The sequence below is a fragment of the Macaca thibetana genome, chromosome 11 (assembly GCF_024542745.1).
Source record: "Macaca thibetana thibetana isolate TM-01 chromosome 11, ASM2454274v1, whole genome shotgun sequence".
In the NCBI taxonomy this organism is placed as follows: Eukaryota; Metazoa; Chordata; class Mammalia; order Primates; family Cercopithecidae; genus Macaca; species Macaca thibetana.
The window spans coordinates 454,988-478,263 of NC_065588.1; the positions used below are offsets into that span (position 1 = coordinate 454,988).

General features: G+C 49.5%; 1 protein-coding gene across 3 annotated transcripts in view; it reads left to right on the forward strand.

Moving 5' to 3' along the window:
• Window positions 1–299: 299 nt before the first annotated feature.
• The window catches only part of B4GALNT3 (beta-1,4-N-acetyl-galactosaminyltransferase 3), a 108,144-nt gene continuing 85,167 nt past the window's right edge, over window positions 300–23,276 (forward strand). For 2 of the 3 annotated variants that reach the window (XM_050747051.1, XM_050747050.1), the window contains exon 1: window positions 329–468. Coding sequence is in view for 1 of the 3 variants with exons in the window: in XM_050747048.1 (XP_050603005.1) it covers window positions 300–468 (169 nt within the window). In the remaining 2 variants the exon portion in view is untranslated. Of the gene's footprint in view, window positions 469–23,276 lie in introns of all 3 variants that reach the window. The other variant, XM_050747048.1, reaches the window with a different exon arrangement.

Below are 23,276 nucleotides of genomic sequence, written 5' to 3' on the forward strand. Positions count from 1 at the left end.
GCGGGGGGGGGGGGGGGCGGGGGCGGGCGCCGGGGAAACCTCCTCCGGGCGGCGAGGGAGGGCGGCGCGCAGAGAGGGAGAGCGACGGGAGCGGCGTGGGGAGGAGAGCCCGGCACGGAACACGCGCGCGGAGGAGGAGCCGGCCCCGCTCCCGGAGAGACCCCTGGCGCCCGGAGCATGAGCCCGCGCCCCGCCGCAGAGCGCCCGGGGGAGACGGCCTCGGCGCAGCCCTGAGACGCTGGGCCGGGACGCGGGGCGCGGGGCCCGGCCGGGGGGCGGCGGCCGCCTCGGTCAGCGCCATGGGGAGCCCCCGGGCCGCGCGGCTCCAGCTGCTCCTGCGCCCGGTGAGGCTGCTGCGGAGGCGCTTCCGGCTGCTGCTGGCGCTCGCCGCGGTGTCCGTGGGGCTCTGGACTCTGTATCTGGAGCTGGTGGCGTCGGCCCAGGGCGGCGGGAACCCCTTGAACCGGAGTAAGTAGCGCCGAGGGCAGGCGAGGGGCGCGGAGCGGGGCGGCTGCTGCGTCGGGGGACCCGCCTCACCCCGTCCCCGGACCCACTTCCCGCCCCAGGTGCCCGGCGTCGCCCCGCGCGGACTCGGGGGAAGCCGCGGGGCCGAGCGCAGAATCCCCGAGCCGGGCCTGCCCGCCGGCCGTGTGGGTCCGGGGCATCCTCGCGGCTCCCCGCGGAGAGCGACCGGGACGGAGGCCCCCCCCTCTCCGCCGAGACGCTGGCGGCGTCCGGGCCCCTCCAGCCGCTCCGGGCTTGCGGCTCCCGGGGAGGAGGTCCGTGGGGTCCACGCGCGAGCTGGGGATTCGAGTGCGGGATGCCCTCGGCCGTCCACGCCCGGGCGCGCGCTCCAGTCCGCGCAGCCCGAACTTTGCCCCCCGCCTGCTCTTTGGCTCACTGTTTCCTCTCCTGCTGCATCTTCCAGCGGGTTCTTTTTTTTCCATACCTCGGAGAGTCCCCTCTCCTCCCCGCTTCCCCTGCGTCACTCCTCTCCCGGCCCCGTCCTCGGTTCCTCTGAGTCTCCCACCTCCTCGCTGCGCCCTCCCGCTCCTGTTCTGGCCGCCCCTTCTGCTACTTTTCTGAACCCTGAGCGATCTGGCAAACTCCCCATTTTAAGGAGATGATGGACAGCACAGTGGACCGGGCAGCAGGTAGATTCCTACTTCCGTTTCTAACTTAGCCAAGGCCACTTAATATTTCCGTGCCTCAGTTTCCTCCTAGGAAAACAGGAGAGCGTGGTCTCTTTGCCTTTTTACATCAGTAGGTATGGCTGTGCGAGGCGGTTTTCAACGTACTGTGGATGGGCTTAACAAAGTAAAACTCAGTGTCAGGGGCTGTAAAAGATCCTGGAATAGTTGGGAAAAGAAATGGAGAAACGCCCATTACTACCAGGTGCCCAACCCAAACCCGAGGAGCCGAGGTTCAAAGTTCTGACACCTGGCCTCCCCTGCCTTCACTTCCCTCCCGCTTCGGGGAAGCTCGGACAGAGTGGCTGAGCAAGTTGCGGAGAAGATACTCTGACTCTGACCTATCGGCAGCTTTCTACCCAGAGTTGGGTGTGGTGCTGTGCCTTCTCTTGTGGCCAGACAGACAGAATTACTAGGGACAGTCGCTGAGCTGGTTCAGGTTGGAAATGTGTATTTATGGCCTAACCTTTCTGTGGTGATGGAAATAATTCCGGCTGTGAGTTGGAGGAGACTGGCTCTGCTACTAACTAGCGGGGGAGTCAAGGGAAAAAGGACAGCTTCTCAGGTGAAAATCAGAACTTTGGTCTACATGGTCTCCAAGGTGTCTTTCAGTCTGGATACGAAGACTGATGTGCGCGCAAGCATTTGCAGGGCCAGAGAGCTCCGCACATCCCCTGGAAGCCAGGGCTCCACACAGCAGTGCTTTCCTCTGATGACCACAGCCTGCCTGCCCGTAGCGAATTCTTCCCTCCTCTGGGCCCTGTTCTTCCTTCTGAAAGACAGAGAGTGAGTCTGTTCTCCCCCGCCATGGCCACTCAGGCCCAAATGGATGAGCTCCTTTGGAGTGTGTGTGGTGGGGGCCTGGGAGGCGACACCTGTTCCCAATGTAGCCATCATTTTGTTTAACCGGTGGGATCTTGTGCACAAATTAAAAGCAGAGAGGAAAGCAGTTGCTTTGTGACCTTGGAATCAGTGACCTCCCTTTCTCCCTCTCCTCAGGTGTGTTTTCTTCTCAAACCTGGATCTCGTTTGCCACAGTCATAATCTTACACTCTGGCCCTCGACCTCTGCCTGTCTCCTGTTGCCTGTCTCATTCCGAGCCATCAGTTCTTGAGTCTGTTGGGTTCCCCTCCCAGATGAATCTTAACTCTCTGACTGAGTTTCCTTATTTTTTGTTTTCTTTTCCGAACCAATTATCCAGAAAGCTCTCCCCAGCCTTCTATTCCAGAATCGACTGTTTCCTTACTCATGGTTTTTAACAGGAGGCTAAGCTTGCACACTGATGCACCTTGTGTCCTCTCTCCTCTTAGAACCCTGAAATTCGTCTATTGTGCAGGGTGTCTTTTTGTCCTGGGCTGTCCCCTTATATTCTACTCTCGATTTCCCTGTGGAATGAGAGTTAGACAGGAGCTGTGGTTTCTGCCTCCTTGTCTCCCATCCTTTTGTTGTTAAGAAGCCCAGACATCTTGCATCAAAGTTAGTTCCCTCTTTTCCTGTAGGTTTCATTCCCAGCTCAGAGCTTTTCCTTTGGAGGGAGAGCCGGGGAGGAGGCATTGGGAAAGGAGAGGTGGAAAGGGGGTTGCTAGCATTCCCAGCTCCGCACTCTTGGATACCAACAGGAACCAGGGTAGTAAAACTGCACCTCCCAGCCCTGCACCCCCGGCCTCAACCACAGCAACCAGAACCAGCTTGTTGGCTCTGCTTTCCAGCAAACCACCCTGCCTCCCCTCTCTAGCAATCCCTGCCAACTCACTCCACCACCCACAGCTCCCTGTCATCTGTAAGGCCAGCCCCCATTACCAGCAACCTTTCATTTGCCTGTCCCTGTGCTGGATCTGGTGCTGGAAGAAGAGTATGGAGAGATGGCAGTCACAAACTCCAGGGTTACCAGTAATGACAGGGGAGCATACTTCCTTCTTTATCTTCATGAAATAACCCAGTAGTTTAAGATGTGAAAGATGTACAATTTGGCTCCATGTGCAGAAGGAGATACAACCACAACTGGAGTGGCTTCAGAGAAAAACAAGCAAAATCCTTAACAAATAGAAAGTGGACAAAAGAATTAGGACTGTTCACTCATTCATGTACACAAATATTTACTTAGCGCATACCTTGAGCCAGGGATTGTGCCAGGCCATGTAGGTGTGATGACCAGGACGTGGTTTCTAGCATCTACAGCTTTATCTAGGGGGAAAGCTAAGATGCCTATATCAAAATAGTTGTAATATAAAGCAGTCATTGAGTTTTGCAAACATAGGACCCATATGTTTCTGTGACACACTCTCGAAATGGGGGCACAGCTCTCCCAACTAATATTTCATGGAAACAGTGACATTTGGGGACATTTTGAAGAGTTGGTTAGATTTTGGGGGATACAGAAAGGCTATTCCAGACAGAAAGAGTAACGTCAACAAAGACCCAGCATCGGGGAAAGTTTGTGTTTGAGAATATTGAGCAGCTGAGTTTGGCGAAACAGAGGGTATAAGGAGAACAGAGGATGATGCTATGTGTGGAAGGCTGAATAGAAACCTTGAAGAGTGGTGTTTATTCAGTAGCTGGTAGAAAGCGGTTGAAAGTTTTAGAATACGGTAGCATCATAGAATGGGACAGGTAAGGTAACAATACTTTCGGTGTGGCATGGTGGTTCTGGGACAGGGTCCTGAACCAGTTAATGTTGGGCTCCCCTTGTTGGGCCCAACATTAACTCTTTAGCTGCTGGATCATGGAGCTGTCCTGGGGAGGGGTCCAGGTGGCAGTGGGACACTCAGAGGGCCTGGGGCAGCCACTGTTCTAACACATGCATAAAGATTTCAGTGTTTTGGTAAGTGGTGCGGCTATCCTGGTATGTACTGGCTGAAAAGCAGCCCTGGGAACAAATTGTTGTTGGAAGTTAAAGATTCTCCGATTAGGAGGTTTTAACAAGTTATATACCCATTTGTTCATATTGGATCAGCAAAGATTCTATTTGAAGGCAGAGTTCTGGCCTAGAGGCCGGGGGTGGTGGCTCACACCTGTAATCCCAGAACTTTGGGAGGCCAAGGCGGGCAGATCATTTGAGGTCAGGAGTTCGAGACCAGCGTGGCCAACATGGCAAAACCCCATCTCTACTAAAAAAGATAAAAAAAAAAAAAACACCTAGGCGTGGTGGTGCACGCCTGTAATCCCAGCTACTGGGGAGGCTGAGGCAGGAGAATTGCTTAATTCGGCAGGCAGAGGTTGCAGTGAGCTGAGATTGCACCACTGCACTCCAGTCTGAGTGACAGAGCGAGACTCCACTTTAAAAAAAAATGGGTTTCTAGAGATGAAATATCTCAGAGCCAAGGGATGATATTTGGGCTCAAATCCAAGACAGAAGGATGGCATGTACTGGCCTCTTTTAGAGCTCCCATTTAAGGGCCAGGATTACTTGCTGGATCCCAAAGTATTCTGAAGCGCAGGAAGCCACTGGCTTTCATTGCCCTGCCTCTGTCTGTACCACATCTCTCTGGCTGGCCTTTGTGACTTCTGGCTGACTTGAGTGGGCTGAGGGAGGCACATCCACAGTGAGAGGCAGTCACTGCAGCTCTGGCCACCACAGCCGTTCGGATCTGGAAAGGATACAAACCCTCCAGTAACAGAGGTAATACAGGGCAGAGCAGTAATCTGAGACGCAGGCAGGGAGAGAGGGAGAAGCACATGAGACAGATGTGTGGGCAGAGGAGGGATAGTGTGGCGTGGAGTTGAAACCCAGTGAAGCAACAAGCACAACTGCCTTGTGTGCTCCTGTGGGCAGGGACTGTGTCTCATGCAGCTCTGGCTGGGCTGCCTCTCTGTCCCAGGGAACCTCTAGCTCCTTTTGACGTGTCCTGTTTTACCTCTCTTTATGCTGATATTCCAGTCACCAGGCTACTATGTGTGTCTTCAAATCAACATTCAGTTCTGGGCACACACTAGGCGCTCAGATAAGTACCTTCTGGTTATGAATGTGTCAGCTCTGAATTTCCAAGCACCTGATATTTTCCACTGGCAGATACTGTGTTTATCAGGGACTGATCCAATAATAGAACCTAGGAATTCTTGTTCCCTGTACCATAATACGTATACACAGCAATAGCCTTTGAATACAAATACAGAAGATAAGCGATAAGACATCAATGGTTTTCTTTTTTTTTAATCGTAAGCGTGTTTTCTTTGGGCATCGCCTATATGAGGAATGCAGTTTTTGACAATAGGTGACCTTACCCATATTTAGAGTCTCTCTTTTCCCTGGTCTCTCAGTCCCTGTGCTGACGTGGCCGGTGGAACCTCAGCAATGTGTCTGCCATCTTTACCCTGCCTACTACCCAGGGACCCTCAATCTGAGTTGAGTCCCATTCCCCTGCTGGGTGTGCTGGGGCTGTCTGCCACTCCCTGTCCTGGGAGTTGTTCGGACGCTGTGCATGGTGATAACTGCTTTGTGGCACAAGGTCTTCTGATAGTGCTTCTGTGCTGGTTTCTGGTAACTGCACTGCAGTAATTTTCCAGGCCATGGAGCCTGGTCTTGCCCTCTAGTGCTGGGCTTTATGGAGCAGAGCAGAGTAGCCAACATAGCAGAGTTTGCTTTGGAAGGGGTCCTAGAGGCTGTTCCTGGAGTTGGCCACTCACCGTGTAGTTCTCCTCTGCAGCGTTCCACCAGTCTCAAGAACTACGCTTTTATTTTTCACAAGCGCTTTTCGTGATATGTAAAGATTATGTGGTCTCAACTAGGCCAACCAGACATTGGAGTTTACAGACGATTCTTTGACCTCGTGATTCATAGAATTAATAGATTTACATGTTAACTGATATACAAAAATGCGAGTGGAAGAGGTGAGAATAGTTGGATAGTGGTTCCAAAGGGCACTGGGCTGCATGTATTATATATTCTGAGCAAAGTATGACAGATCTTTCCATTTTTACAGACTCAAGTTAACAAGTGCTACTTTGAATGTTAGAAGTATCCATTGGATAGGCAAAAATGAATATTCTTTGTATTCTTGTTTTATATATATATATATATGGTTTTTTTTTTTTTTTTTTTTTTTTTTTTTTGAGACGGAGTCTTGCTCTGTCGCCCAGGCTGGAGTGCAGTGGCCGGATCTCAGCTCACTGCAAGCTCCGCCTCCCAGGTTCACGCCATTCTCCTGCCTCAGCCTCCTGAGTAGCTGGGACTACAGGCACCCACCGCCACGCCGGCTAGTTTTTTGTATTTTTTAGTAGAGACGGGGTTTCACCGTGTTAGCCAGGATGGTCTCGATCTCCTGACCTCGTGATTAGCCCGTCTCGGCCTCCCAAAGTGCTGGGATTACAGGCTTGAGCCACCGCGCCCGGCCTCTTGTAATATTTTAGTATATAAGTTATTTTTATGTTCAACATGTTCTTTATTTCATAACTACAAAAGGCCTGATACTGACCAACTTTTAAGAAAATAAACATGCAAATCGTCGCTGTGGTCCCTCTTTTTATTAAAGTATGTGTACTGAAAGCTGGATGAGCGGTTTTCACAAACTGAAAATACCTGTGTTACGGGCACCGTGATGAAGAAACAGAATATCACCAGCACCCCAGTGCCCCCATGGGGGGACGCTATGAATCACTGCTATCAGCATAGATTAATTTAGCATATTTTAATCTTTTATATAAGTGGAATAATACAGATTGTGGTTCTCTTTTTAGTAACCATTTTTTAAATTAAATTAATGAAAGCGTTTTTTGAGACTGAGTCTTACTGTCTCTCAAGCCCGAGTGCCATGGTGTGATCTTAGCTTATTGCAGCCTGGAACTCCTGGGCTCAGTGACAGGAGTGAGCCACTGTGCTCGGCCTCATTTTAAAATGACAAATGACATTCTTTTTTTTTTTTTTTTTTTTTTTGGAGACAAGAGTCTCGCTCTGCTGCCTGGGCTGGAGTGCAGTGGCCGGATCTCAGCTCACTGCAAGCTCCGCCTCCCGGGTTCCCGCCATTCTCCGGCCTCAGCCTCCCGAGTAGCTGGGACTACAGGCGCCCGCCACCTCGCCCGGCTAGTTTTTTGTATTTTTTAGTAGAGACGGGGTTTCACTGTGTTAGCCAGGATGGCCTCGATCTCCTGACCTCATGATCCGCCCGTCTTGGCCTCCCAAAGTGCTGGGATTACGGGCTTGAGCCACCGCGCCCGGCCCACATTCTTTATGATTATAAAAATAATGCGGCCAGGCACGGTGGCTCACACCTGTAATCCCAGCACTTTGGGAGGCCAAAGGTGGGCAGATCACTTGAGGTCAGGAGTTCGAGAGCAGCCTGGCCAACATGATGAAAGCCCATCTCTGCTACAACTACAACAATTAACTGGGTGTGGTGGCGGCGCCTGTAGTCCCAGCTGTTTGGGAGGCCGAGGCACAAGAATCGCTTGAACCTGGGGAGCAGAGGTTGCAGTGAGCCAAGATTGCGCCAGTGCACTCCAGCCTGGGTGACAGCAAGACGGTGTCTTAAATAAGTAAATAAATAAATAAAATAAGGATAAAAATAATCCGTGCTCATTATACTAGACAACAGCTGTGTATATGGACTACATTAACCCCCGTGAAAGTACTTGTTTGCCTTTAGGCACCACAGCATCAGGAATAAAATAACCTACGGCCGAGGAAGACCAGGGGCCTCAAGGCTGTAGGATACCTAGTCTCTGAAATCCTCTAGCAGCGCTCTGCCAGGGTGGAATTGAGAACTGCTGCTCATCCACATATGAGAACCCTCTAAACGTGTTTCTTCCGGTCTTGATCTTAGAAATAGCTGTGCTTCTATTGAGCAGTTTGTTTTCATTTTTATTGGTCACGCAAGTTGCATAATCACTCTGATTGCTGCCTTCGTGTTGGTTACTAGGAAGCTTTAGGATTCAGTTTTGTCTTCACCTGGAGAAAAGTGTAAAGGATTTTATGATCTGTATTTTTCTACTAATTTTATGACTGTACCTTTATTTTATTTTATTTATTTATTTTTTTTTCTTTTTTGAGACGGAGTCTTGCTCAGTCACCCAGGCTGGAGTGTGGTGGCGCGATCTCGGCTCACTGTGAGCTCTGCCTCCTGGGTTCACACCATTCTCCTGCCTCAGCCTCCCGAGTAGCTGGGACTACAGGCGCCGCCACCTCGCCCGGCTAGTTTTTTTGTATTTTTTAGTAGAGATGAGGTTTCACCGTGTTAGCCAGGATGGTCTCGATCTCCTGACCTCGTGATCCGCCGGTCTCGGCCTCCCAAAGTGCTGGGATTACAGGCGTGAGCCACTGCGTCTGGCCGACTGTACCTTTGTTTTATCTCCCCACCCCCACAAGCAACTACTTCCAGTTTATGTCATCTTGTATTCTATGGTCATTGTAAGCTACTTTAGTTTTTCCTGGACCAAATCAAGGCATAAAATCAATCAACAAAAGTGCTGTGGTATACATACAAGTATGAAGAAGAAATGAACAATCACCTAAAATGTCACCACTCTGACCTAGACAGTGTTGAAAAAATGAAGTGTGATAAGCAGATGTTGGATTCCAGGACGCCTTAGACAAAAAGTCTGGATTTAAAAACTTAAAAAGCCAACAAAAGTATTGCCCTGACCTTTTTGGGGGTCTTTATTTAGGTACTGAAAAGTTGAATCACATCCACAAATAAATTATCTTTCCGTATAAGACGACTACCAAAAGCTTAGAATTTACTGACAGATGTTGGGGCCTGAGCCACTTTTGTTGAAAACAGTGACACCGTACAAGGCAAGTTCAATAAAATTGGGCTCATCCTTGACATTACCGAGAGAACAACTGAGAGACTGGCTAGGAAGGCCAGAAACCCGGTTTATCATGTGGGCACCCGTCCCTGCAAATGTCTGGGAGGAAGCGTCTCGCGCCAGCAAGGACACCTCAGTGTGAAGATCTGTGGCCGCTGCCAGTCTGTGGCTTTTGGATGCATAAAGTCACAAACTAGAGATCCAGCTCCTCTGTTAGCAGCTGGGAATCCCTGCCCAGGGAATAGATTTGGTCTGTCTCTTCCACCCATTTCTTCTTTGAAACTGTGTTCTTGTGGTCCCTAGCAGAGGCTATGTGTGTGTCTCAGTCTGCACAGCTAACATTCCGTGACCCAGGAAGAGGGCCCGGAAATGGAAGAGAATAGAGAGAGGGGGGAGTGGAAACAGAGAAATGACATTCCAGGCCGACCAAGGATTTTAGGTATCAATGTTCAGGAAATTGAGTGTGGGGTATTTCGCAATCTTTATTTAGTTTGCAAACCTTGAATGGCTGCAGAAGTGATTCATTCTAAACTTAAAGCAAAACGTTTACAGAGCATTCACTTTGTGTGGTAGACTGAGTGGACTGAAAAGCGTCGATAATTCCTGGAAAAACTGGAGTTTGAAGACAGGGCAAAGTTCAAGTTCAAGCTCTGTGACTCACCAGTGGTGAGACCTTGCAGAAGGTACTTATTCCTTTCTAAGTCTCAGGAGCCTTAGCTGGGTAGTGGAGCCGTAATGCTCTTCCTGTAGAGCTTTCTTTATGACTAAATGAGATTTATGAGCATAGCACATATTAGGAGCTCAGTGGATATTGGTTCTCATCTCTTCCCTCTCAGTCTGATAGGAATTAGAGAATGGCTGGGCAGGGGGGGCAAATAGGCACATTCCTCAACTGGTCCTTTTGCCAGTGCTTCTTTTTTTTTTTTTTTTTTGAGACGGAGTCTTGCTCTGTCGCCCAGGCTGGAGTGCAGTGGTGTGATCTCGGCTCACTGCAAGCTCCGCCCCCTGGGTTTACGCCATTCTCCTGCCTCAGCCTCCCAAGTAGCTGGGACTACAGGCACCCGCCACCGCGCCCAGCTAGTTTTTTGTATTTTTTTTAGTAGAGACGGGGTTTCACCATGTTAGCCAGGATGGTCTCGATCTCCTGACCTCGTGATCCACCCGTCTCGGTCTCCCAAAGTGCTGGGATTACAGGCTTGAGCCACCGCACCTGGCCCCCGCCAATACTTCTTAAACTTCTCAGCCCATGACACAGCTGTGTCCAGTACCCCAGCATCACTATGCCATCCATACCCAGCACCTGCCACCAAATACACATTCTTCAATCACGTTTTTCCTCCATGATGTTCAGCAATGCCTGCATCTTTCCATCCCAGGCAGAAATTTTTATTAGGGGTGGGGGCCCAGTTAGGAGTCAAGGATTTTGCTGAGAATGGGAGCTATCTGGGGGGCCGTACCAGGGCACAGAAGCACAGCAATTGGGAAGCGATAACCTCTCATTCTGCTGCGCGCCCCTGGGTACACACCAAGATTTCTGGGACTAAAAGGCAGGAACACCTGGCAGTTATCTCATTATTTCTTTATTAAAAAAAATTTTTTTTTTTTAGAGATGGAGTCTCACTATGTTGCTCAGGCTGGTCCTGAACTCCTAGGCTCAAAAGATCCTCCCACCTCAGCCTCCCAAAGTGCTGAGATTACAGGCATGAGCCACCGTGCCTGGCCAGTTACCTCCTTGTACATCCTAGCTTTGTAACTGATTTGCCTGGTTTCCTGTTTCCAGGAAATCAGTTTACCTGTAACTAATTTCCTGTCCTTTTGGGGGCTTCGGTTCCATAGTCTTTGGAGTGAGATGCTTCCCTGCGGGAGTAGATTTGGAACTTGCCCGTGTCGCGAAGGGGTGAAAGGGACAGTCAGAAAGAAGTATCTTTGACATTCTGGCGCTGGCCTTTCAAGGCTCAGTTGCCTGAACCAAGAGATGGCAGCTCTCCCAGTAGTTCTGACCGCTTTGGCCTCCAAGGTCATCTCTGACACCACGGTCTCCGTACAAGCAGTTGCCTCAAAGATTAAAGGCCTCCCTGCTGAGATCTTCTTACAAATCCTCTGATCCGCTCCTTTCCACCCTGCCTGCCAAGCCCAGGTTCAAACGAATGCGTGCAGCGTGTACTCACACACACCTCCCTCACCAGCCAGCCGGTCCCGACTGCTCACCAGCACCTCTTAGCAAAGGTGGGCAGGAGGAGTGCGGACGTGGAGGATCCCCTCGTGGACCAGGCACACAGCGCAGTACGCTCTCTCTGTCCCGGGTTTCTTTCCGTTTCAGCTGAGTAGAGGGCCTGGGACAGGGCGATGGAGATGGGTGAAGGCTTCCAACAGCAGAAGGCAGGGGACATTGCACAGGCACAGAAAATGGGCAGAGAAATGAGGAGAGACCCCTACCCCATTTTTTCATTTTAGTGACTGTTTTGTTTTGAGACAGAGTCTCGCTCTGTCACTCAGGCTGAAGTGCAGTGGCGTGATCTCGGCTCACTCTAACCTGTGTCCCCCAGGTTCAAGCAATTCTCCTGCCTCAGCCTCCTGAGTAGCTGGGATTACAGGCATGTGCCACCATGCCCAGCTAAGTTTTGTATTTTTAGTAGAGATGGGGTTTTGCCATGTTGGTCAGGCTGGTCTTGAACTCCTGACCTCAGGTGATGTGCCCGCCTCGGCCTCCCAAAGTGCTGGGATTACAGGCGTGAGCCACCGCACCCAGTGTAGTGACTGTATTTTTCATATCTGTAAGTTTTATTTTGTTCTATTTCAAATTTGTTGGGTTTGTAAACACTACATTGTGGCTGGGTGAGGTGGCTCATGCCTGTAATCACAGCACTTTGGGAGGCCAAGGTGGGCAGAGTTCGAGGTCAGTAGTTCGAGACCAACCTGGCCAACATGGCAAAACCCTTTCTCTACTAAAAATATAAAAATTAGCTGGACGTGGTGGCGCATGCCTGTAATCCGAGCTACTCGGGAGGCTGAGGTAGGGGAATCGCTTGAACCAGGAGGCGGAGGTTGCAGTGAGCTGATTTTGTGCCACTGCACTCCAACCTCGGTGACAGAGTGAGACTCTGACTTAACAAATAAATAAATAAGTAAATAAGTAAATAAATGAATAAATAGGCTGGGCATGGTGGCTCATGCCTGTAATCCTGGCACTTTGGGAGGCTGAGGTGGGTGGATCACCTGAGGTCATGAGTTCAAGACCAGCTTGGCCAACATGGTGAAATCCCGTCTCTACTAAAAATACAAAAATTAGCCAGGCATGGTGGCACATGCCTGTAATCTCAGCTACTTGGGAGGCTGAGGCAGGAGAATTGCTTGAACCTGGGAGGCAGAGGTTGTGGTGAGCCGAGATTACACCACTACACTACAGCCTGGGCAACAGAGCAAGACTGTCTCAAAATAATAATAATAATAATAAATAAAAATAAACTCCATCGTTCTTCTGCATTTAAAAATTTAAAACAAATTTAATTATCTAAAATTGTTGGTTGCAAGAGGCTGCCAAGATGTTAGCATCTGCTTACTGCTCTGATTTTTACATCTTCATATTTTGGCTGCTGGAGTTTTCTCTTACCTTATGGAGGGCTTTACTATGTAAATAAAACAGCAGTTTGTCATCCTTCATCTAGTGTTTTTAATATTTTGCTGTGGGTATTTTCCAAAAGGAAGTCCTCTGGCTTGAATTTCTAATATCTCCTCCAGCGACAGCAGGCTGCTGTTATGCGGGTGTGTGTTTCTAAGCAAAGGTGAATATTTCCATTTGAGGAATATAGTGCAAGCTAAGTGGAAAGTCTGGGGAATACAAACTTTTGTAGGGAACACAAGTTCTGTAGTGCAGAGGCTTGAAGGAGATGAAGATGAAATGGTAGTTGCAACCTAATTGTAGACTCACCTGCGGGCCAGGTTGCTGAGTCTGGACTTGGTAGGGAGCAACGTAAATTTATTTTATTGATTAACTGATGTTTTTTCGTTTTAGAGATAATGCCTCAGTCTGTTGCCCAGTCTAGAGTTTGGTGGCATGATCAGGGCTCACTGCAGTCTCAAACTCTTGGACTCAAACAATCACCCCACCTCAGCCTCCCACGTAGGCAGGACTGCTGGTGCATGTCACCGTGCCTGCTGATTTTATTTATTTATTTATTTATTTATTTATTTATTGAGATGGAGTCTCGCTGTCTTGCCCAGGCTGGAGTGCAGTGGCGCATCTCGGCTCACCGCAAGCTCCGCCTCCCGGGTTTACACTATTCTCCTGCCTCAGCCTCCCGAGTAGCTGGGACTACGGGCGTCCACCACCATGCCCAGCTAATTTTTTGTATTTTTTTTAGTAGAGATGGAGTTTCACCATGTTAGCCAGGATGGTCTCGATCTCCTGACCTGGTGATCCGCTCGCCTCGGCCTCCCAAAGTGCTGGGACTACAGGTGTGAGCCACCGCGCCCGGCCCATGCCTGCTAATTTTAACATTTTCTTTGTAGAGACAGGGTCTCACTATGTTGCCTAGGCTGGTTCAAACTCCTGGACTCAAGCAACATTTTTGCTTCTGTCTCCAAAACCACTGGGATTACAGGCACGAGCCACTGTGACTGTGTCTAGTCAACATAAATTGTTTAAAGCAGGAATTTCTTATGGAGGGAGTGTTTTCTGTTTTTCATCCACTGATTTGTACTTTAATTATTCAAACACTTTTTTTTTTTTTTGGTACAGGATCTTGCTTTTTCACCCAGGCTGGAGTCCAGTGGTTCACTGCAGCCTCGACTTCTTCAGCTCAAGCAATCCTCCTGCCTTGGCCTTCCACGTAGCTAGGACCACAGGCATACACCACTACGCCCAGCTAATTTTTAAACTTTTTGTAAAGATGGGCCTCACTGTGTTGCCCAGACTGGTCTTGAACTCCTGGGCTTAAGCAATCCTCTTTCCTCAGCCTCCCAAAGTGCTGGGATTACAGGCGTGAGCCACCCCACTGCCTTTAAATACTTACCAGCCCCTTCTACATCCCGGGAACTTGTGTCTGTAGGTTGATTAGGCTGTTGGAAGTTTGCAGGATGGCTAGGACGTAGTGAGGTGGTGACTGCAGTGACCCAGCGGATGAGTGGCGAGTGCCTAGCTGGAAGGAGTGGCAGATGAAAGCTGAGACATGTCAAGGCAGGACGTGACAGTTTGGCAGTAGGGTTGATGGAGAAGGTGATAGAATACCAAAGTTACGGGTTTCATACATGGTTCTCTGGCTACTGTACTCTGCCACGATCATTCAAATATGGGTTGTCTTGTGCACCCAGCATCTCAGAAATGGTCTCCTGAGAAAAACATGCCTTCATTTGTCCTTGTACTTTCTTCTCTGGAACCATGGTGGGCCTACAGAAGAATGCAAAGGGTGGGGAGGCAGACACTCATTCATTCAGAGGGTGTTCACTGAGCACTTGTTATTTGCCAGGCTATGCTCTGGGTGTTAGGGAGATCACGGGGAAGAAGAAGTCGAAAGAGCTTGCCATCACAGAGCATGCGTGTCTGGTGAGGAAGAGACAGGATAATCATGTAAACAAACAGATGGGGATTTGAGATGGTGATGCTATCTGGGAAGAAAAAGAAGCAATAATCGCACTGGCTTGGAGGCTGAGGGGGCTCTCCCAGACAGATAGTTCCTAAGACAGATAACTGAGGGCTGGAGGACATGACACCAAAAGGGTGTCAGGATTACAAAGACCTCAGGAATTTGGAGAATGGGAGCTGGGTAGAAGAGGAAAAAATTGTAGAGCAGAGTTGTTGCTGGTTTTCAGGATAAGCGCCTCCTTCCTAATCCTGTTGTCCTGAAAACCGTGTTCTCCTTTACCTCAGGAAGGAATAGAGTCAGCCTCAGACTTAGAGTTTTCTACCAGGAGCGCTTGAGAAAGAAGCACTGGCTAAAGACTGTCTAGGCTGGGCAGAAAATGATCGTGGCTGTTTCTTCTTCATCACAAACCCAGATCCTAAAACCAGTATGGGGGGATAGGGGATGTCTTATTGAAAGGCAGACTGGAATTAACCCCGTCCCCTCCCTCACAACATTTTTTCCGTGCCTCCATTAGTGCACTTACCAAAGTCAGCCTTGCATCAGAGTTATTTTTGTCTGTTTGTCTTCCTCTGTGAGATTGGGAATTTCTAGAGTACTGGACCTGGGCATTTCCTCCTCTTTGTGAAGAGATTTGTAACCTTTTGTGGATCACATACATCTGTAAGAATCTGATGAAGAGGCCAGGCACGGTGGCTCACGCCTGTAATCCCAGCACTTTGAGAGATTAAGGTAGGAGGATGGCTTGAGCCCAGGAGTTTGAGACCAGCATGGGCAACATAGCAAGACCCTATCTCTACATAAAGTTTAAAAATTAGCCCCAGCCAAGCATGGTGGCATACACCTGTAATCCCAGCATTTTGGGAGGCCGAGGTGGGCAGATCACTTGAGTCCAGAGGTTCAAGATCAGCTTGGGCAACATGGTGAAACCCTGTCTCTACAAAAAATACAAGAATTATCCGGGAGTGGTGGCACTACTGTAGTCCCAGATACTCGGGAGGCTCAAGATCACATGAGCGTGGGAGGCAGAGGTTGCAGTGAGCCAAGATTGCACCACTGCACTCCAGCCTGGGTGACAGAGGGAGACCTTGTCTCAAAAAAAAAAAAAAAAAAAAGAGCCAAGTGTGGTGCTGCACGCCTATGGTCCCAGCTACTCAGGAGGCTGAGGTGGGAGGATCACTTGAGCCCAGGAGTTTGAGGCTGCAGTAAGCTATGATCTCGCCACTGTACTCCAGCCTGGGTGACAGAGTGAGATCCTATCTAAAAAGAAAGAAAAAAGAAGGGAAGAGAAGAGAGAAAAGAAAAAAGGAATCTGATGAAGAAACGGTGTACCCTGTCCTCAGAAGTCTGCCCATCTCCTGTATATTTTGCATGCTATTTTGGGAGGAGGTACACAGGCCTCTGACCCCTATCCGTGGATCCCTAGTTAAGAACTCTGCCTGAAGCTTTACCCAGTGCCTGGTATGTGGTAAGTTCTTGGAGTCTGGTGACTTGGGAATATTCTCCTGATTAAATCTCCTTCCTCTAGTTGCAGGGGACAGATGTTAGGTGGGAGAAAGAGAGCCAGGAAGAGCCCCGCTGCTGGGAGATGCAGAAAAGTGTTTAAATCATCCATCTGGAAGCAGCCATCCAGAGAGCAGTAGCTTCACCTCACTTCCTGTCCGGGAGAACCGGAGGTGGGGTCTCCTCCCTGGGCTTGGTCTTCCTTTGGGCTCTGCCGTGCCTCCCCTTCGCCCTGTGCCTGCTGTTCTCCAGTCTCATGACATCCCTCTGCTTGCCTTTCAAAACTCCGCTTATCCCTTTCTCTCATCCCTTCCCTGAAGCCTTCCTCAGCTATTTTAGAACCAGCTGACCTCGTTCTTCTTGGAACTTCTGTTGCACCTCACTTTTCTGAAACTTACAATTGAGCACTGACTGACTTTCGTTTACTTCATCTGGGTTGGTCTTGTGTGTCCCAGCTGGGTTGTTAGAGAAGCCAAAGGTGGCTCCAGAGTATCTGGTTAGGACGGTTTGCTTCACTCTCTCCACAGCGTGGATGGAATGCTTGGAAGAGGCAGGCAGTTCTCTTAGAATCGAGTCGGCGCAGGCTATGCTGTGCCCGTGTTTCCTCCATATGGACATGGCCATCCTTGCCGCCTTAACTTCTGGCATTGCTGTTGTGCCCTCCAGGCCATCTGCTGCTGTCTTGGCTCCTCCATTCCTTCCTTCCTTTATCGTGGTGAGAAGAGTGGTGAGAAGCTTTGAAGTCAGACTACCTGACTTTGAACCCTGGTTCCTGTCCTTGGTAAGCTGTGCCTCAGTGAGCATATTATTGACCCTCAATATGCCCCCGTTTCTTCTCTGTAAAATGGGACTATTAATGGTACCTGTCTCATTGTGTTTTTGTTGTGACGATTAAGTGAAATAATAAAGTACTTAGAACAGTTTCTAATACATAGTGTTTGATAAGTGTTAGCTGGTGGCTGGGCACAGTGGCTCACATCTGTAATCCCAGCGCTTTTAGAGGCCGAGGTAAGAGAATGCCTTGAGGCCGGAAGTTCAAGACCAGCCTGGGCAACATAGCAAGACCCCCATCTCTACCAAAAAATAAAATAAAGAAAAATTAGCTGGGCATGGTGGTGTGTGCACCTGTAATCCTAGTTATTAATACTCGGGAGGCTGAGGCAGGTGGATCGCTTGAGCATAGGAGTTGGAGGCTGTAGTGAGCTATGATCACACCACTGCACCCCAGCCTGGGTGACAGAGCAAGGCTCTGCCTCATAAAAAAAAATAATAAATACATAAATAAATGCTTATCTGAGCGCCTAGTATGTGCCCAGAATTGAATGTTGATTTGAAGATGCATGCAGTAGATGTTAGGTGCTATTGTTTATTATAACTTAGCTTTTAAAGACCGTTTGTCTCTGTTTTGATTGGTTTTAGCATGCTGACTTTCACATATCAAAGAATCCTAGGACAGGGTGGACCCCGTGGGTACAGAATGGAAGAAAACCAAAAGCAAAGCAGAAGTCCAGAGATGTTAAATTCTGAGATGGATTATACCTGCGTTTCGTATTCTAGGCCCATGGCAGACATCTCCGATAGAACATGAAGTTCTTTTACTGAGCTCAGGTGCAGTCTCAGCATCATCTCAACATTGCTCACCAGGCAGTCACTACAGATTGACTTGAGCTGCCCCTTAAAATGTTATCTATGTATCCAGCCTCCTGATTTTACCAGTGAAGAATTTAAAGCCTGGAGAGCTTTAATCAACCTGCTCATATAGCAGTTTGTAGGACTCCTGGTGCCTAGACGATTGTTTTCACCACACCATGCCACCCACCCTCCGCCTTCGCTCGTTCCCTTTTTGTTTGCTGAGGTTGCCTCCTTTTAACGTCTGCGTTTCATGAGGTCGGGGAAGCTCCTTTCTTTTGCTAACCGCCCTAGCAATCTGATAGTATATTATGACGCGTATAGGCCAACCTCAAGTCTGTTGATCTAGTTTTTTCTTACCAGTGAGCTCGCTGAAGTTATTGCCACTCGGTTGGGGGTGGATCATGCATGTTCCCAACTCAGCTGCCTTTAGGGGTGATCCATGCATTGACACCCTGCACTGGCATTGATGGTGGAGAGTAACCTGCAGAGAAGCTATTGCTGATGTTGAATTGAATTCTCACATTGCTAGAGAAAGGCCAAGGCTTGACATTCTTCATCCAACAGGTTCCTTTGTTGCACACTCGCATCCTGAGAAACAGAGCCCATTCCGGTGCACAGCTTCTTAAATAACAGGCAAATGGAGTCATGACTTCCTATCTCACTTTCTTGAATTGAGGGATGGGAAATAATGAATAGATGAAGTTGATTTTAAATCAAAAGAATCCTGGAACACACGAATGATGAAGCCCTTTGGTAGACAGATTCATGATGTATTTAAAACATTGTTGTCTTCTCCGTTATTCGTCTCTCTGTGTAGAAATATACAAGTTGACGAGGACAGATATTTTCGTAATCCTAGTTCTGCTTAGCAAATGGAAGTCCATTGTTGGCAATGTGAGGGTAAAAAGTGAAATGGGTGACAGATTAAAGAAAACTTGCAGAGAGGTAGCAACAAATAGGTTCAGAACGTGTTTGGAAGATTACAGAGTGCGCACGGTGGTTCACGCCTGCAATCCCAGCACTTTCAGAGGCCGCTGTGGGCATATTGCTTGCACCTAGGAGTTTTAGAGCAGCCTGGGCAACATGGCAAGACCCCATCTCTACAAAAAATTTAAAAGTTACCCGGGCATGGTGGCTCAAGCCTGTGATCCCAGCTACTTGGGAGGCTGAGGTGGGAGGATTGCATGAGCCCAGGAGATCAAGGCTGCAGTGAACCATGTTCGCACCACTGCACTCCAGCCTGGGTGGCAGAGTGACACTCTGTCTTTAAAAAAAAAAAAAAAAAAGAAGATTACACAGAGGAGGTTAAAAAAACAATAATATTCAAGCTTGATTTAGCTTGTTGAATAGGAATTCAATTTTGCTTTGATGCATGAAAATTGAAAAAAAGATTTGCATGAAGAAAATTCTACAGTAGTAAAGCTTTAATTAGGTTGCTTAGGAAATGCCACCTGTCTGTTTTGGGGAAGTATTTATTGATTGAAGCAAGAGCTATCAAATTGGAAGTCAACATTTACCATTTTGAGAAAAAGAAATGGGTATAAACTACCCAAGGTACTTGTTTTTTTTTTTTTTTTTTGAGGCAGAGTCTCGCTCTGTCGCCCAGGCTGGAGTGCAGTGGCCGGATCTCGGCTCACTGCAAGCTCCGCCTCCCGGATTTACGCCATTCTCCTGCCTCAGCCTCCTGAGTAGCTGGGACTACCGGTGCCCGCCACCTCGCCCGGCTAGTTTTTTGTATTTTTTAGTAGAGACGGGGTTTCACCGTGTTAGCCAGGATGGTCTCGATCTCCTGACCTTGTGATCCGCCCATCTCGGCCTCCCAAAGTGCTGGGATTACAGGCTTGAGCCACCGCGCCCGGCCGTACCCAAGGTACTTGTTAATACAAAAAAGAAGAGGGAAGTTCAGTTTCTGGGATATAGAAATTCATTGTGATATTTTCAGTGGTGATTCTTCTAGCAGCTTTTTCAAAGGGAAAAAAATCCTCAAGAGAGAGTTTTTCTATCTTTTTCTGATTCTTTGTATCTCTGAGAAGGTTTGGAAAGTTCCACGGTGGTGAGCACCTTCTCCAGCTGGCAGGGTTTTCATGAACCAATCTTGTGAAGGAAGGGGTGGAAGGGCAGGCGAACAATAGCACCTTGTTTTTCCGTAGAACTTTTCTCCTGGGAAGTCACGGCTGTGGTTACCTTTAGGCTCAGAGGTTGCTACCGCTCTTCTCCTTGAAAGAAGTTTGTCCTTTTCCACCCATCCGGGAAGGTGTCCTTATGGACAACGGAAGTGGAAAATGACACCACCCAAGCATGATGAATCCTGGAATTCACTGGGAAGACAGAGGTTACAGCCTCGTTTATAGAGAGGGGAAACGAAGGCAGGAGGGAGCTGGCACGGACAAACCTATTAAGTCCTGAAGGAATCCAGGCTTCTGACTCAGCTCCAGGTCGGGGATGTCGCAGCGTTCAGAAGCTCAGCAGGCCACAGGAGACAACTTAGAGTCTCTCTGGGGTGACTTAACTGTTGCTAAAGGTGTTTTGTTTCATGGCTGTGGCTTTTTTTTTTTTTTTTAATGAAACAGGGTCTCACCATGTTGCCCAGACTGGTGTCAAACTCCCGGGCTCAAGCCATCATCCGACCTCAGCCGCCAGAGTAGCTGGGTTACAAGCACGTGCCACCATGTTCGGTGATGGCTGTGGCTTTGATGGTGTCACCGCCCCACTCTGCCCGGATCCCTTCCCTGAACTGTTGTTCTTGGACTGCCAAACTGGGTAGGGGCAGTGGGACTTTGAATCTGGTCATCAGCAGGAAAAGGGGATATACTTAGGGAACCTTTGGTCCCCCACAGTTAGCCAAGAAGAGAAACAAAGTGAAGTTAGGGAAATATGGGGCAGGGGATCTTACTTCTAAGGACGCGTGATAAGGGGGAAGTTGACCAACCGTGTCAGGTGCAGGTAAAAAGTCCAGAAGAATGATACCCGGGAAGAAACCAGCACGTGTGGCCAAGGAACAGGGAGAGTCACTGGTGAACTGTGATAACTGAGACCAGCCGTAGCAGGAGGACGGCAGAAGCCGTGTTGTGGAATCATGGAGTATTTAGGCTGGAGGGGAGCACCGTGTTCAGCTGAGGCCTTTCGTGGTGGGGCGATTTGTCTCTCGTGTTTGCTCGTGTCCAAGTGCAGTGGATCCTGGAGTTCGTTACCAGCAGCAACCAGGATGGGGAGTTCTATTCAGAACTGACCGATTAAAAAAAAATAGTCAGTCCTTTTTCTCTTAAGCATATGGTTAGGGTAAGAGTACTCTTGTGGGATTCAGGCTGTGTGGGGTCCAGTCTTGGCTCTGTGTGAACTGGCTCTGTGACTTTGAGCAGACCAGCCCTGCCCCCCGGACCTCAGTTTCCTTTTCCGTAAACACAGAAGGCTTGACAGCGTGGTTCTTGAGGTCCCTCTGACTCTGACATTATTCTCAAAGAAAATGGCATTTGCCTCAGCACTGGGGGTTCTGAGTTGGCCGTGGCTGGAGAAAGACTATGGAAAGGATCCCTGGGGAGATGCCTGGTTCCTACTGGTGACCTCGCCTTCTTGTTCAAGCAGGACGGGGAGTGGGACCCAGGCCCAGCCTTATCCCTGGGACCGCGGCTCTTCCTCACCCTTCCTCCTCTCACCTGAGAATCAAAGGGTAGGCTCCATAGGTGGGGGCTGTGAGGAGGGGTGCAGTTGCATGGGTCATGGATGATGGTCCTTAGACATCTGTGGGGAGCCTTTGGCTGGAGAGGCGCAGGGACTTGGAGGCCCTTCCCCAGGCCCTGGTGACCGTGGTCATCTTTGTCACAGCCGCCTCCTCTGCCCTTCCAGGCCAAGGACTGCACCAGTCCCGCTCAGCCTTGCCTCGATCTCTCCCTGCCCGCTCGGCAGCCAACACAGAAACCCTGCTGTGTGCTTAGCCAGGGGTGGGAGGGATTTCTGCCCAGGGATTGGCCATGGAATTGGCTGCTTATTTTGGCATTGGCAGCTCCCACAAAGACCATCCGAAGCTGAGGGAAGGAGAGGTGGGAGTTAGTGAGTCACGGCCATGCCTCAGGGAGGCAGGGAGCTCACGCTAGAGGTGCCCCTCGAGGAAGCAGGCTTCCCCTCCAAAGAAGAGTGGTGGAACTCCGGGTTCTTCCTCCCAGGGTCACTGTCTTAGGTCGGCTAAGGTGACGAGCATCCCCGTGGCGTTCTGTGTAGTGGGAAGAATGGCCCTGACCTCACAATGCCGTGGCAGCAAGTTGAAAAGCACATCAAGCTGTCCGCGAAGGTTTACTTTCCTTGGTGTGCCTTAGGGTCTGGCAGGGTGGACGCCAGGGATGCAGACATGGAGGAAAACCAGAGGCAAAGCAGGAGTCCAGCTGTCCACACCCAGTCACTCGTGCTTCTCGTGGCTTCTCCAGTGCCCAGCCGAGGCTGGCCACGGTGGGAAAGTGGGAAATGCTCTGTGCTGCTTCTCCTAACCCTGTGTTGTCCCGAGGCTGGGCAGACAGGCCCCAGTCATTACCTCACCGCAGGGCCCCTGTCTGCCAGAGTGCATGATGGAGCTGCCTGGGTGGAGAGCGGAGCTAATTTTAGACCTGGAGACTCCTTGCCAACAGCTGTGGCCGGGCCCAGGCAGCTGGGCTGGATGGCTGGGGGGAGTCTCAGCCACCCTGCAGGGAGCCCTGGACACAGCCCTCCAGGTCCGCTCTTGGGGGCATATTCCTGCCTCAGCCTCAGCTGTGGGGAAGCCTGGATGAGGGTTCCTCTACACAGAGGGTGGGGCCTTGAAGCCTCCACTTTCTCCAAGGCTTCCTTCCTCCCTCTTGCATCAAGATATTTCTGTCCTCCATCTCCTCTTTCTAGGTGACTTTGTAGACCAGAAAACACGGATATGGCATCTTAGATGGTAGGTCAGTGGGCTTCTGAAATGGGGCAGGTAGAGGCAACAGGGAGAAAAGGGTGTCCACAAATTGTTGTGGGTTTATAGGCTAAATCCAGCCTCCCACTCAACCCCGAGCAATAATCTAATTGAGTGCTTCTCAACCTCCTTCCTGTTAGTACACAGAGAAAATGACAGGAAAAGACACTTGTAACACACATGGGGTATAAAGAGGTTTGTGGTTGGATGTAGCCAACCCTCAGATTCTGCTGCCCCAAGCACTGAGGGTTGATACTTTGGGACACGTTACCACTTGGAGCCCACCAGCAGCCACAGCACACCAGTGGGGAAGCTCTGATATCGTCCATCAGTGGCTTGCTACGGTCCATGTACGCCAAGTCCAAGCTTCAGGAAACATCTTGGCTAATCGTAGACCTGTGCTGAAAGGGAACCCAGAGAGCATTGGATCTGTGCTCTCTTTTTACAAATGAGGAAACTGAGACTGAAAGAGGCTTGTCCAAGTTTAAACAGCTAGTAAGTCAAAATCCCAGTTTTGATTCAGGTTCTCTTAGGACAGTCATTCCTTCATTTATCCAACATTTATTGAGTTCCTATAAAGATGAATATTTGGAGGATACAATGGCGAAGAATAGCTGTGGGGATTCATCTGTATTTGGTAAAAAGAAAATCCAGGAAACTTCAGGGAGGGAATTATTTCTGGAGAGAGAGATGGGGATGGGATTGGAGAGAGGC